The sequence below is a fragment of the Thamnophis sirtalis genome, unplaced genomic scaffold (genome assembly GCF_051295495.1).
Source record: "Thamnophis sirtalis isolate CommonGarterSnake01/CBP01778 unplaced genomic scaffold, rThaSir2_p1.2 scaffold_9, whole genome shotgun sequence".
Classification (NCBI taxonomy): domain Eukaryota; kingdom Metazoa; phylum Chordata; class Lepidosauria; order Squamata; family Natricidae; genus Thamnophis; species Thamnophis sirtalis.
Window position 1 is genome coordinate 21,499,766 of NW_028261389.1, and position 15,495 is coordinate 21,515,260.

Consider the following 15,495-nt stretch of genomic DNA (forward strand, 5'->3'; position numbering starts at 1 on the left):
AAGTATTGCACCGCTTTGCGATAGAGCTTCCTCCTTTTTTTTACAAGCTTATTTGTGAACTCAAGAAAAAGATACTGCTGCTTTAAAAGCCATGTTGAAAATGTGTAACCTTGATGATTCAGTTTGTGAAAACAGCAGCATTCTCTAGCTAAAAAAAGTTACATTGCTTAAATGAGTAATTATATTCAAGTAAAGTATACATGACTGTAGTTAGAGTAATTGCACAGATTTTCTTGAGTAATAGATGTAACATTTGGCACAATCACAGAAAGTAACAGTCATGGAATCATTATTTCTGTGATTCCAAGGAAACATGTACACTTGAGGTCTGAATGATTTTATTTATTTATTTAAGGAGCATATTAAAGTTCAACCCTAATTCATGTAGTTCAAAAAATTTGAAAATGTATTCAAATTCTCTTACCTGGAATGTTTGGTTTTTAACATGTGAAGGATATAAAAAAAACATGTTCTGTGTTGGAATCCAAATATTTCTTTTGCAAGTTTTTCTTCTGACAAATTAAGGTTATCGCTTTGTTAACTAGATTGAGAGGTTTAAGCAAAAACTGTGGAAGGCCAATCAAAGTATGGGTTGTATTCATAGAGCCATGGAAATTTGAATGTTCCAGCTGGAATTCAGAAGAGGAGATATTTGCTCAGATACTGTATATACAAATCGCATCATTCCATTGCACAGATCATTATTACTTGGACACAAACCAAGTGGTGATATCATAGTCACTACTTTAGTTTGTCGGAAACATGTTTTATTAAGTGGGTGGGGAAATCATTTTCTCTTGCAACCTGTCACTCTGCATTTTTCATCCTTTTTTCCTCTGACTGTATCGTATTTGGCAACTGTGGTCATCCTTAGGAGGTGTAGAATTACTCCAGGATCATCATAAAAGAGGCTCTACTTGCCTTAGGGATCTTTTCTCTGCCTTTTGTGTTATTTTCATACTTCTGTGTATGTGCCATGAAGACCACTTTTTAGTATTATGGTACACAGTTTAGGAATTGGAGTGAAGGAGAAATCCTCAAGTTTAACACATAAACAATAACCGTTTGCTTGGGAAAATGGGAATTATTTTATGTTTCTGAAGGGAGATTTTATTTCTGTTTAGCTTCTCATTTGGTTTCCCTCTTCCCTCACTTTCTTTGTTAAAACCCAGACCTGAAGCAGCTGTTTGAAATTGTTCAATGGTTTGGAATGTTTCAAGTAATTCAACAGAAGGTATTTAATGAGTACATGCCCATTTTAAAAAAGAATAGGAGAATTTGGATTTATCACAGTCTTACTCCAGCCGGTCATATTCATATATGACTCACTTGTTCACTGAGAGAACTATTTACTAACTATACGTGAAGTGGCACATGGACCCAGGTCGTCTGGCATTGCCAGTTCCTCTTCCGGGTTTCTGGTGCACATGCGCATGCGATAATCAGCAGAAACTGGAAGAGATGGTCTTCCATTTTCTGGCATGAGCGTACGTGTGCAGCCAGCAAGCCTTCCAGTTACTGCCACACATGCGCATGCACCAATTAGCTGGCCAGCGCGCATGCTCATGCCAGAAAATGGAAGATCATCTCTTCCAGTTTCTGCTGATTATCGCATGCGCATGGGCACCAGAAACCCGGAAGAGGAACTGGCAATGCCAGATGACCTGGGTCCATGTGCCACTTCGCATACGCACTGCACACGTACGCTCCAGAAGCCAGAAGTTCATTTTCCAGCGCACACATGCCTCCTATGCTTCATGCACATGCATAAAGTGTTCCCTTTTTGGCACTCGGTGCTACATGTGCATGCCATCACTGAACTATACATACCTTGGGCATCAAGAGCGATTTTACATTTGGGGTAGTGGACTTAGGATCTTGTGAAATGGCAACCAATTCTGTTGGTTGTTTATTTTAACCATAAGAGAGGGGTCCTATGCTCTTTGATGGAAAGGATAACATTGACTTTGGAAAAATGTTTTGAGCCAGTTTTGGTGCATGTGGTTTCTTCCATCTTTCTGCAGCTTTCCATGAAAGGAAGAGGCTTTGGCCAGTCTTGAGTGTACGTGTTGTGGAGCATTTTTGAACAAAACCCAAACCAGGTTTAATAAGCGCATTTATTCATAAATAAATTACTGGGTTGCCTTTTGATTCAAATAAGATCATTTTGTAGGCAACTTCACAATAGAAAACTTTAAAACAATGTGAAAACCTGGGATTCCAACCAAAGCAAAACAATAGGAAAAAGTTCCCTTGAAGCAAAGAGAATACATTTGAAGTTATTTAAAAGGCATGCGGAATAGGAAAAAATGTTTTAACAGCCCATCTACAACTGAACAAAGATGCCAATTTAAGCTACGTGCAGAAAGTGCATATCTTGTTATTTTTCTTTCCCTTCTCAAAATCCTTTCTGTTATTATGAACCTAGAGAGTGGAAAGGGGGTGGGGGAAACTTATTTCTTCCTCCCTTCCCCCCACTTTCCCATAATAACTGTAGTAATTGCTCTTGTCAGCTAAAAAAAACCTTGGATGTGCATGTTTTCATTTTTCTATTACATTAATTTGAGCTGCTCAACTCTTTTGCACAAAGCTTATCATTGAGATAGGAAGAATCCAATAATTGGTAATTCGAAAGAACTCTGATAGCCAAAGTATCTTCCTATTTTCTTTTTAAATTTATTTTTCCCTGGAGTGAAAATTACTCCATTGTCATTTACAGCAGCCAGCAGCTCATTTACAGTTTCGTGGTTTCATTTAATGTTTTACTTAGGATCCAATTTTACCAACATGTCATTCCATATTTTAATTAATTATATAATTAATTAATTTATCCTCATCCATGTTTATATATATATATATAATTAATGGATGTATATTAATATAAATACACACACACATATATATATAATATCAATATGCATTTATTAATTATATATATAAACATAGATGGGGATAAATCCAACAAAATTATTTGGAATTGTTGCTTTAATATAGCTGTGACATTTAAGGTGGCGCAGTGGTTAAATGCAGCACTGCAGGCTACTGCTAGATCAGCAGGTCAGCGGTTCAAATCTCACCGGCTCAGGGTTGACTCAGCCTTCCATCCTTCCGAGGTGGGTAAAATGAGGACCCAGATTGTTGGGGGCAATATGCTGACTCTCTGTAAACCGCTTAGAGAGGCCTGAAAGGCCTATGAAGCGGTATATAAGTCTACTGCTATTAATCTTTTATTGCATTATTTCAAAGTTTTCATTTTTTTTAAAAACATGTTTAAAAAGCTTCTGAAAGCTTGCAGTGGCAGGATCCCAAGAGAAGTATAAAATAGTAGGATTGCATTATGGAAATGTAATAAATAAATATTATTAGATGAACAAATCACAATTAATCACATTCCTCCAATCCTCTCGGTTTAAACAGCCTGGTCTCAATGCAATTCCAAATCTGTCTTTTACAACCCAGGAATTCTAATTCCAGAGAGTATCCCTAATGATCGGAAATAGTGGAATGGTCTGTCTATGGAGATTCTCAGTCATCCAGGTCATGGTTGTCCCAAAGGTGCTTTTTTTCCCAAGGGGCAACTGGACTTTCTTGTTTTTGTTTGAAAACTTTTCACTTCTCATCCAAGAAGCTTCTTCAAAGAAGAAGATGACTGCTCCTAAATGTTTGGTGATGAGAATAGGGCTCCATGGTTCCACCACAAAACCGCGGTAGACTAAAGCGTGTGTGACTAAAGCGCGGTGACAAAACCGCACCGTCAAAACCGCGCGACAACAGTGCGCCGACAGAAGCGCGCTGTAACATAACCCTAAAAATAACCCTAAACCTAACCCTAAACCTAACGCTAAACCTACCCTAAACCTACCCTAAACCTAACCCTAAACCTAACCCTAAACCTTACCTTAAGTTAAATCGCGCTTCTGTCGGCGCGCTGTTGTCGGCGCGCTTTTGACATCGCGGTTTTAGCGCCGCGGTGTTGTCGGCGCGCTTTTGACGTTCGCGGTTATGTCGTGCCACGGGGCTCCATTACTCATGATATCCTAACTTCTTTCGTCTTTCTCCCAAAAAGTCCGTTTAGCAACAATGGACTTTGAGAAAGATTTTGGGCATTGACAGATGTGCTATAGACTTGAGTGATACACTTTCCTAAAAGCAAGTTAGACTTGCTGTTTGGGTGGCAGGTTGATAACGAGGGCAGCTTAAAACCCATGTCGTCTTCTGCAAGCAATCTGAATCCAGGTTCCTGGAACGGAGGACAAGCAGTGCTGATCATAATGTTCATTTCTGTGTAGTTAAGAAGACCAGAAAGATAAAGTGGGGTGGGTGGGAGGAGTGAGTTTAGAATTCAACACTTCACATCTCATAGAAATTTTAGTTTTTACAAGCATGAGGGATAGAAATTTTATTCTGTTAAAAAAAGGTTCTTAGCCAGCCAGAATTGTTGCATAGCACTTCAGTCGTCCTCCTCCTCTTCCTCCTCCTCCTCCTCCTCCTCCTCCTCCTCCTCCTCCTCCTCCTCCTCCTCCTCCTCCTTTGCAAGTTCTTTCGTTTTCTGCCACATAACTGCAGAAATTGTTGTCAGGCGTGGAATATTCTTCCTCCACCAAGCCTTCCCTTTTCCCTCCTCAGCATACATTCTCTCATGGTGCTTAACTCAAGCCAGCTGTAAGTGGTTTCCTGGCCATATGATTCCTTTAGGCAGCACAATATATCTCCCTCCTCCTTCTCTTCCTCCCGTCTCCATCCATTCAAGACCTGGCTTACAAACCAAATGACGTTATGGCTCTCTTTCAGTTACATGCGCAGCTTCTAGAAAAATTCGGGCCTACACTGATGAGTGGCTTGTCCTCTTGCCTATCTCGGAGGGTGGGGTTTGAAAACTCTTGGTTTTGATTATGAAAACAGCATTACCATATTCTTTTTTTACAAAAAGACAGTTTTCTGGCAGTTCTTTTCCTAAAATCTGAAAGACCCAAAGTGTTTCCTAATTTGGGGGCTTTATTTGAGCGTAAGCTCCATGTCACCCATATCCAAACTGCAGGTCATCCAAACATATCTAGAAAGGCTGCCATGATGCCATTAGTTCTCTGCCTGTCTATTTATTCATTTTTCAAAGTACAAGACAGCTTACAAGATTCTTTAAAAATCATGAAAATACCACTATCATCATCATCATTATTGCGGCTCCATTATTCAAATGCACACTGATGAATTTTGCCAAATAGAAACAGCAAAGTTCTTTTTATGCCAGCTGTTCTCAACCAGATCTATTTAAAATGTATTGGACTTCAACCCCTGTTTGTATAACTTTGCTGTTCATTCCATGCTTTCCCTTATATTTCCCCTTTGATTAGAAGTATTTCAATTTGATCAACAGGAGGAATTTGTATTGGCACAATCTTGGTGTTTTAGAATCCCGGCAATTTGAGAAAATGATGGGTTGTGGTAGATCACTGGAAGAGCTGCCTATCAGTGGCTGTTATTTTAGATGACTGGATTCTCCCTCCAGAATTAAAAGCTCGCTCTCTCTCTCTCTCTCTCTCTCTCTCTCTCTCTCTCTCTCTCTCTCTCTCTCTCTCTCTCTCTCTCTCTCTCTCTCTCTCTCTCTACGCATGCACGCACTCTGTGTCTCAAAAAACCATCTTTTAAGGAATGGCAGTAGAAGAGGATCATGCTCATGAACCTTTTGGGCTCACCTGTCATACTACTATGACACACAAGTTAACTAGATGGGCTTTGAAGCTGATCCCACAAGGTTTTTTTTAAAAAAAAATACTGTACCAAAATGCTCTGAATTGTATGTACGTCAGAGGGTTCCATGGGATTTTTTTGTTTATGCCAACTTCCCCACAAATGGCTGATTTCAGCAGAAATGCAGGCTCGGTTTTGATAGCAATTCCATTAGCTGGCAGGAAAAAGTATTAGGAATTTGGGACGACTCCATGCCTTGCCACGTGTCAAAGGCAACAGTGTGAAATCCAAGCATTTGGTTAATGCTGTATTTCCAGGAATCCTTGTACTCAGGGAGAAAATGGGCCTGAAACTGAGATGTAAACCCCAGGAAGTAATTTTGAGAAATCATCTTGTCTGCACTGTAGATTGCTGGGAGAACTCAGCTAATTCTGATGAAATCAATCAGGTGTGCTTTATGGATGCAACACAATGGTGGGTTGCAGGAGGTACGCCCTGGTACGGGCATACCAGTGCCTGCCGGGAGCACCGGGTACCATTCCGGTATGGTGCTCCGGACAGCCCCCCCCCCCCGCCTGAGCTCCTTACCTGTATTTGAGTGCTTCTGTGCATGGAACATACGGCGCCTGTGCGACGCTCCACCGAGCAGCTGGAGTGTCACAGAGGCGTCGTGGAGGTAAGGGTGCATGGGCACACTGGGTGCTGTGTGCTGTGCTGCGGGCTGTGCATATGCATGTGGGAGACACCGGGCCCCGTTGTACCATATCGGTTGCACCAGAATCTGGAACCCACCACTGATGCAACAGAATTCCAGGTTTCTGTTGGGAACCAGTTTGGGTCTTTTATTCCTATAAGCATTAATGAGAATGCAAACACTAGCATTGAACAAAAGCCGTCAGCATTGTCTCTTTCAAGGATCCGAAAAAGGTGTGGATATTTCTATGCAAAAAACTTTTAGCATGCAATTATTTTAAAAGCTAATATTAAAAAAAAAACATCAGAGAGATGTATGTTTTAAAAGTCTCCCTAGAAAAATTGGTCTCAAAGAAAAAAGTTTTTAAAAAACTATTTGCATTTTTTAATGGTCTTGAATAATTCACATTAAGTGTACTTTAGCTGTGAATGTAAATGATTTTGCTTTTCTTTTTTTCTTAAAAAAAAACGGTTTAAAAAGCCGCTTAAAATACTGTAGTACAGGGTTGTCAAACTCGCGGTCCATGAGCCAGATGCGTGACGCGCTGGCCACGCCCAGTTTAGCGAAGGGGGGAAAGCCCTGATACATCATGTGATGACGCCGTGAAGCCGTGACTTTGACAGCCCTGCTGTAGTATAAGCACAATAAGACAGACTAGATTTTTACAACTCAGTTTTTGGATTAGACTTTAAATTATCAGAAAGCCAGTTGTGTTTGTTAAGGCATGTTCATGTTGTATTTATGGATTTAAAATGCTTTTGAAGAGCTACTAGAGCCTCGGTGGCGCAGTGGTTAGAAAGCAGTACTGCAGCCTACCTCTGCTGCCTGCCGGGTGCCTGCAATTTGGCAATTCAAATCTCACCAGGCTCAAGGTTGACTCAGCCTTCCATCCTTCCGAGGTTGGTAAAATGAGAACCCAGTTTGTTGGGGGCAATAGCTGCCTCTGTAAACCGCTTAGAGGGGGCTGTATAAAGCACTGTAAAGCGATATATAAGTCTAAGTGCTATTGCTATTGCTACTACAATAGCAGCCAAGAGCCAAGGTGGCGCAGTGGTTAAAAGCAGCACTGCAGGCTACTGCTAGATCAGCAGGTCAGCGGTTCAAATCTCACCGGCTCAGGGTTGACTCAGCCTTCCATCCTTCCGAGGTGGGTAAAATGAGGACCCAGATTGTTGGGGGCAATATGCTGACTCTCTGTAAACCGCTTAGAGAGGCCTGAAAGGCCTATGAAGCGGTATATAAGTCTACTGCTATTGCTATTGCTATTGCTACAAGGAATCTTGATTGCTTCTTTCATTTTTTTCTTCTAGTACCTTGTCCAAATGCTGCCATGCCACAGTGGCCCTTCTCTACCCCTTTGCCTGGCAGCACACTTATATCCCGGTACTTCCCCCTTCAATGATTGACATTGTCTGCTCGCCAACCCCCTTTCTGATTGGCCTGCTCTCCAGTTCCTTGCCCCGCCTCAAGGAGCTGCCAGTGGAAGAGGTGAGATCAGAAGAGCTGGAGGTTGTGTTAAACCCCAATTTGGTTTTTAAGCTGCATGTGGGAAGTCAGATATGGGACATTTCAGTATCTTACTAGCCACATACTTTAATAATTTGCAGGGTGCATGTTTTCGGCTGGAAACATTATTGTGGCTCAGAGGGAGACCTTTTTAAAACAACGCTTTTCAAACTTGACATTGTTAAGATGTGACCTCAACTCCCCAAATTCCCAGTATGCCGGCTGGGGAATTCTGGAGTTGAAATCTGCACATCTTAATGTTGCCAAGTTTGAAAAACACTGATTTAAAACATGTATTAAAATTGCCTGCAAAAGTCAATAGACGGCAGTAGTTGAGCTACAGGAAACTGGGATACACTCTGTAGAAATTATTTCTTTGAGAAGTTACCCTAATGCCTGCCTTCTCGTATTTTTCCAGCCCTTTTAGTCTATTTTTTTAAAAAAAAATCTGAGGTGTTTTAAAGGTTATCCGAAGCCTTTTTTTAAAGCCCATATTTATACTTGCTTTATCTTCTTGTTCCAGGGTGAGATGTAGATTTTTTTCAATGTTGTTTTGCAAATGTTTACGTGAGATACCTTCGGGGGAGGGGGAGATTGCTTTGAGATGCAGCAGATCCATTTTTAAAACAAATAACCAAATTAAACACACATTGACAATCCTATGCTTCCATTATTTAAATGCAAGCAGCTATCTCTCATTTTAATTCAGCCCATTGCTGCTGTCTGTTATGTGGCAGCTCAGGCAGGAAATATTCCTGAGAGAAAGCTAGCTAGTGCTCTCCCTTTCCCTCCCTCTTCCTCTCTCTTCCTCTCTTCCTCACTCTCTCCCACCTTCTCTCAGAGAGAGGGAAGGAGGGAGGGAGAGAGAGAAAGAAAGAAGTGAAGAACAGCTTCCATGTGTTTCAGTTGTCAGCCTGTGGTTTTGTGGTTAAATTCATAAAACCACCCTATGATCAGACTGGCTTTCATATCTTTTTGTGGCTCATGGGATTAAATTGATGAGATGCAGCCTTTTCTCCTGAAAGCTGCAGAGCAGGCAATCCTTTCCTCAAGGACATCAGTCTACCTCTTCCCTCTATCCATGGATCAAACCCTGAAGGTGTCCTTTAACTGGTGCACTGGGAACGTCTCTCCCAAAGGCGTGGAGCCAGGACAAAAATGTAAATTCAATTCTCCTTCTATTTACTTGGAAGAAACTTAGCTATACTTAAGGGAATTCTTCAAGAATTTCCTTTTGTCATACCTAAAATTACACCTTGCTTAACAATTTTTGAGGCATTTTGAGTCCTGTATGCAAGACATTTGGAGAACTCTTCTGCTCTAATGTTCTCTCCCTCTCTCTCTTTTTATGTGTATTTATTGGTGGCCAGGTCCTTGTGGTTGACCTTGTTAATAACCGGTTCCTTAGACAGGTAAGCATAACTTATTTGTTCAGTCTTTCCTTTTTCTTTTTAATTTGTTTGGGGAGAAGGGAAGGGTGGGGAAATCTTTTGCTTAAAATCATCTGATACAGAATATAGAATATAGGGCCGCGGTGGCTCAGTGGCTAAGACGCTGAACTTGTCGATCAGAAAGGTCGGCGGTTCGAATCCCTAGCGCCGCATAACAGAGTGAGCTCCCGTTACTTGTCCCAGCTTCTACCAACCTAGCAGTTCAAAAGCATGTAAAAAATTAAAGTAGAAAAAAATAGGAACCACATTTGGTGGGAAGGTAACAGCGTTCCATGTGCCTTTGGCGTTTAGTCATTCCGGCCACATGATCACGGAGACGTCTTCGGACAGTGCTGTCTCTTCGCCTTTGAAACAGAGATGAGCACCACCCCCTAGAGTCAGGAACGATTAGCACATATGTGTGAGGGGAACCTTTACCTTACTGAATATAGCCTATCACTTTCTTAATTCCTGCAAATTCCAAAGAGAGTCATGGGAAATCTAGACTAGAAACAGATAGCCATTCAAAGCTGAGAATTTAGCTTTTGAGGTGGCATTGCTTTTCCCAGTTTGCATGCACATTTTCTCCTCCTGACGTCTCCTCTGATCAGCAGTTTCAGAAGCATCAAACCATCTTAAAGCCTGCCAGAGTTACTGGCTGCCAGTGAAAGCATAGAAAGGAAAATAATTGAAACTGTGACCTTTGGCTTTGAGAGAGAGAGAAAGAAAGATTGACTACATATCTACTCTTCCAGCCAGAATTCATGTACTTTGAGAATATTTTCAAGAGTGATGTCCTTTTTTTTTTTTTAGATCAGTACGTGTAGTATTAGACACCCAGGAAAATCATTTAGAAATGAAAGTTATAAAATAGACAAAAGTAAATTCCACATCAGAACCAGTCGAAACAACTTCAGATAACCGCCAAGGCCCTATCAGTAATGAATATACTGGTTCTGAATATACTTTTTGCCAACCGTATGGTAGAATTTAATTTTTGAACTTTTTTTGGCAGCTGTGCAGCAGCTGCCAAAAAAGCCCACACAATTCTAGGCTGCATGAACAGAGGGATAGAATCAAGATCATGTGAAGTGTTAATACCACTTTATAATGTCTTGGTAAGGCTACACTTGGAATACTGCATCCAGTTTTGGTCACCCCGATGTAAAAAAAGATGTTGAGACTCAAGAAAGAGTGCAAGGAAGAGCAACAGAGATGATTAGGGTACTGGAGGCTAAAACATATGAAGAACGGTTGCAGGAACTGGGTATGTCTAGTTTAATGAAAAAAGAAAGGGGAGACATGATAGCAGTGTTCCAATATCTCAGGGGTTGCCACAAAGAAGAGAGAGTCAAACTATTCTCCAAGGCACCTGAGGGTAGAACAAGAAGCAATGGGTGGAAACTAATCAAAGAGAGAAGCAACTTAGAACTGTGGAGAAATTTCCTGACAGAACAGTTAATCAGTGGAGCAACTTGTCTCCAGAAGTTTTAAATGCTTCAACACTGGAAGTTTTTAAGAAGATGTTGGATAACCATTGTCTGAAGTGGTATAGTGTTTCCTGTCTAGGCAGGGGATTGGAGTAGAAGACTTCCAAGGTCCATTCCAACTCTGTTATTCTAAGAATTTACCTATAATTCTTTGGAATGTGGTGTATCCTAGGACATTGTGGGAAATTTAAAATGGCTTCCCCCCCACCCCAATTTGTTAACTCATTTGCTATCGCCCAGAGAGCATTTTTTTTCTCAGCCCAATCTTATCTTGAAGCTGGCCAGGAAATGGTGTGGATTGGAGTGTGCATGGCATGTGCTGGTTAGCTATGCTCATGTGGTGCACTGAAAAAGAAATGTCTTTAGATCCCAGGGGGGAAGATGGTTCCTTCTGGATCTTCTGGCAAAAGTTCATGTTGAGGAATCAGCTGCTGCAGTCAATGCCTTCTCCTCCTTTCAACGTAATGCTCCTAGAGGGTGTTAATTTGCTCCGAGTTCAACTTTCTGACATTGTCTTGACATCTAGAGACAATAGTTCCCAGGATATCCCATTAGCTTGGCTTGGAGTTAAAATCCCAATACACCACTAGGGTCATATTCTGCTCATAATTTGGTGTAGTGGTTGAGGCTCTAGCCAGGAGTCCTGTGTGTTGTAGTCCTGACTTAGGTATGAAAGCTAGCTGGGTGACTTTGAGCCAGTCAATCTCTCTCAGCCAAACTGGTTGTTATGGGGAAAATAGGAAGAAGTAATATTGGTATTTTGCCATTGAGTTATATGTGTACATACCCACGCACACACACTTAGTGAAGAACGGGGGCTGCCAAAAGCCCTGCTGAGGATATCAGAAAAAGAGGTATGTACTGTATTATAATTACCAATGCAAAATTGTAAGGGTAGTTTGCAACTGCCAGTTGTATGCTGTGTTGTCTTTCATTGACCATTTTCCTGTGTGTTCTATTGCTCCTTTTTCCCTGACCAAAAGAAACCAATTAAGGAGAAAGGATGGAATATCTTCTCAGTGACTTAAAGCCTTGGTAGCATTAGGATCTGTCCAATTAGAAGCTATTTTCATCCCCAGGGCTGAGTCTGGAGCTAATTACATGAAGCCAATGGCCCAAGATGGAATCTATTATAATTGTATTCCTTCAGCACTTGTAGGCGCCAAATGCCATTTAATGCCTATCCTTTTAACTTGACCATATCCACAAGGGGGGGATACGCCCTCTGCATTTAATACAAAGTGGGGATTTTGCACACGTCTGTGAAGGATCAAACAGACCAATTTCCAAAAAGGTTCCGTCATTCCTCTCCCCCCCCCCCCCGGCTGTCCGAAGCTCAAACAGCTTTGAATGTGTAAAATACCATATTTTTCGGAGTATAAGACGCAGCAAGGTTTTGAAGAGGAAAATTTAAAAAAAGTTTTTGCACTATGCAAACCTCCCCAAAACGGCCCGTTTTTCGGGAAAACGGGCCTGTTTCCCCCCCCCCAACAAAGGGCATGAATAGCCTTTAGAGAGCTTGCAGACTGCTCGGGGGGGGGGCAAAAATGAGCAAAAAATGGCCCATTTTTTGCAAAAACGGGCCCATTTTCCATAAAAAAGGGGGCATGGATAGCCTTTAGGAAGTTTATAGAGTGCTCCTGGGGGCTGGGAGGGATGTAAAATTGAGGAAAAAACAGGCCATTTTTCACTCATTTCTGCCCTCCCCAGCCCCCAGGAGCTCTCTGAAAGCCTCCTACAGGCTATGCACAGCCATTTTGGTGAAGGGGGTGAGGTTTTGGGAGGCAAAAAATGCTGTATTCAGTGTATAAGACGCACCCAGATTTTCAGCCTCTTTTTTGAGGGAAAAAAGGTGCGTCTTATACTCCGAAAAATACGGTATGTATGCTCTGTCACAAAAAAAGCATGTTTGTGGAACAAGAGCGATATTGTCAGATTGGTCTCCCTACATGCAGGATCAGCTTTCATGCAAGCTTTTTAAATGCCTGTTTTTCTTTTTTTAGATGGAAGACGAAGATTCCATTTTGCCCCGGAAGTTGCAAGGAGCGCTTGAACACATCCTGGAGCAGAGAAATGAACTGGCAAATGAGAAGGAGGAAGTCACACTCAATGGCAAACAGGGTTTGGATTCTGATTTGTTTTTAATTTGGTTCCACCACAAAACCGCGGACGACAAAATCGCGGTTGATGAAAGCGCGTATGTGACGTCATCACAGCGCGACGAAAAAGATCAAAAAATGTAAAAATAAAGCAAAAACCTTACCCTAACCCCCCCAAACCTAACCCTAAACCTAACCCTTAACCTAACGAAAAACCTAACGCTAACCCTTAACCTAACGCTAAACGTAACGCTAACGCTCTAACCCTAACCCTTAACCTAACCCTAACCCTAACCCTTAACCTAACCCTTACCTTTATGTGAATCGGCTTGCTGTAATTTAATTTTTATTTCAATTTTTCGATGTTTTTCGTCTCGTTGTGATGACGTCACATACGCGATTTCGTCGACCGCGCTTTTGTGGAACGCGGTTTTGACGGGTCACGTTTAATTTAACATTTGGTAGTCTCTCTCTTTTTGGGGGGGGGGGACAATGATTGTTTATCAGTTTAGGACTTTTGTATTTAGCATAGCAGTGCTTTTCAACCTTTTCACAGATAGAATAGAACAGAACAGAACAATAGAACAGAACACAACAGAATTCTTTATTGGCTAAGTGTGATTGGACACATGAGGAATTTGTCTTTGGTGCATAGGCTCTCAGTGTAAATAAGGAGAATTCATTCATCAAGAATAAAAAGATACAACACTTAGTGGGAGTCAAGGTTACTAATAAGCTATTAAATCGTACTAGGGAAAAAAAATAAAAACAATATAAATTGAAAGATACAAGCAACGTAATGGTTATAGTCATAAGTGGGGAGAGAGAGATACTAGGGAGGAACAGAAGAATAATAGTAATACATTCTTAGTCAAGTATTTGACAGTGTTGTGGGAATTAGTTGTTAAGCAGAGTGAGGGCATTTGGGGGGAAACTGTCCTTGTGTCTAGTTGTTTGGCTGTGCAGTGCCCTATAGCAGTGTTTCTCAACCTTGGCAACTTGAAGATGTCTGGACTTCAACTCCCAGAATTCCCCAGCCAGCGAATGCTGGCTGGGGAATTCTGGGAGTTGGAGTCCAGACATCTTCAAGTTGCCAAGGTTGAGAAACACTGCCCTATAGCGTTGTTTTGAGGGTAGGAGTTGAAACAGTTCATGTCCAGGATGTGAGGGGTCTAAAGGTATTTTCACAGCCCTCTTTTTGACTCTTGCAGTCAAAGGCAGATTGGTAGCAATCAATTTTTCTGCAATTCTAATTATCCGTTGAAGTCTATGTTTGTCTTGTTTGGTTGCAGAGCCAAACTAGACGGTTATAGAAGTGCAGATGACAGACTCAATAATTCCTGTGGAACTGAATAAGCAGCTCTTTGGGCAGTTTGAGCTTTTTGAGTTGGCGCAGAAAGAGCAGGACATGACAATATTTGAGTACCACCCGTACGGACGACAACACCTTAACAATATCTTAACAATAATTGTTCTAGAATAAGAGATGGCAGATTCTATATGGCTTTATAGAGGTGTTTAAACACAGATTGAATGGTTGTTGGGGTTGCTGTAGTAATGGAATCTTGCTCTGGGCAGGAATTGGGCTAGATTATATCTCCGATCCTTTCTAGCTCTTATGTTCTGTGATTCTGTGTTGAAGATAGTACTAAAAACCTCTTGAATGCAAAGCAGAATTGCTGTGCATGAGAGCGCTCGGTTTTCCTTGATGTAGTGGAATAGATCTGGAGGCTAGCCAAAAACAGTTAAGAAAGATCATTCAACCCCAGTATATTTTTTCCTGATTACATTTCATTCTTTGTTTTGACTTTCCTCAATTTCCCTACCATGTCCCCTCAGAGGCCAGCCCTTTGAATGAGGTGGTGTCAGAAGCTTTCGTCCGCTTCTTTGTGGAGATTGTAGGACACTACTCTCTCTTCATGATTCCTGCTGAGAAGGAAGAAAAGGCTCTCCAGCGGGAAGCTTTCCGGAAGTCCGTTTCTTCAAAGAGCCTTCGGAGGTTCCTGGAAGTTTTTATGGAGACTCAGATGTTTGGAGGCTTCATTCAAGAACGAGAATTACGAAAGCAGGGAGCCAAAGGTGAGTGGTCTTCTTGACAAGAGTATAGTGCAAAGAATCCAGCAGATTCTTTACACCAAGTCATAGTATTGTTCTGTTTCCTTAGCATTATCATCACTGATACCAGTTTTCTAGGACAGGGATCTCCAACCTTGGCAACTTTAAGCCTGGAGGACTTCAGCTCCCAGAATTCCCTAGCCAGCAAAGCTGTTCTTGAAGTTCTCCAGGCTTAAAGTTGTCAAGATTGGAGGCCCCCCACTCTAGGATGTTGGAATAGAAGTTTCCAATCCTTTTTGGAGATGCCCAGGATAGAACCTGAGACCTTTTATCTACAAGGCATGAATTGTCCTACTGAGTTACAATAGATTCCTGATAGTTGGTAGATCTAAGTACAGTAGAACAAGCACTTCTGACCATGACTTAAATTGGGTGCCGACCAAAAATGTTGCAGATTTTTTGCATCTGATCATGAACAAATACTCGGGTGGCGATCAAACACAGCTATGGCGATTTGCCCTCCTGTGCCATTT

General features: G+C 41.5%; 1 protein-coding gene across 1 annotated transcript in view; it reads left to right on the forward strand.

Moving 5' to 3' along the window:
• Positions 1 to 15,495, forward strand: part of DENND2A (DENN domain containing 2A) — an 88,245-nt gene that overhangs the window by 68,875 nt on the left and 3,875 nt on the right. Inside the window, exons 15-18 of the mRNA XM_087723004.1 lie at positions 7,693 to 7,870; positions 9,259 to 9,300; positions 12,812 to 12,929; positions 14,747 to 14,986. Of these exons, the coding sequence (XP_087579130.1) occupies positions 7,693 to 7,870; positions 9,259 to 9,300; positions 12,812 to 12,929; positions 14,747 to 14,986 (578 nt within the window). The remainder of the gene's footprint in view (positions 1 to 7,692; positions 7,871 to 9,258; positions 9,301 to 12,811; positions 12,930 to 14,746; positions 14,987 to 15,495) is intronic.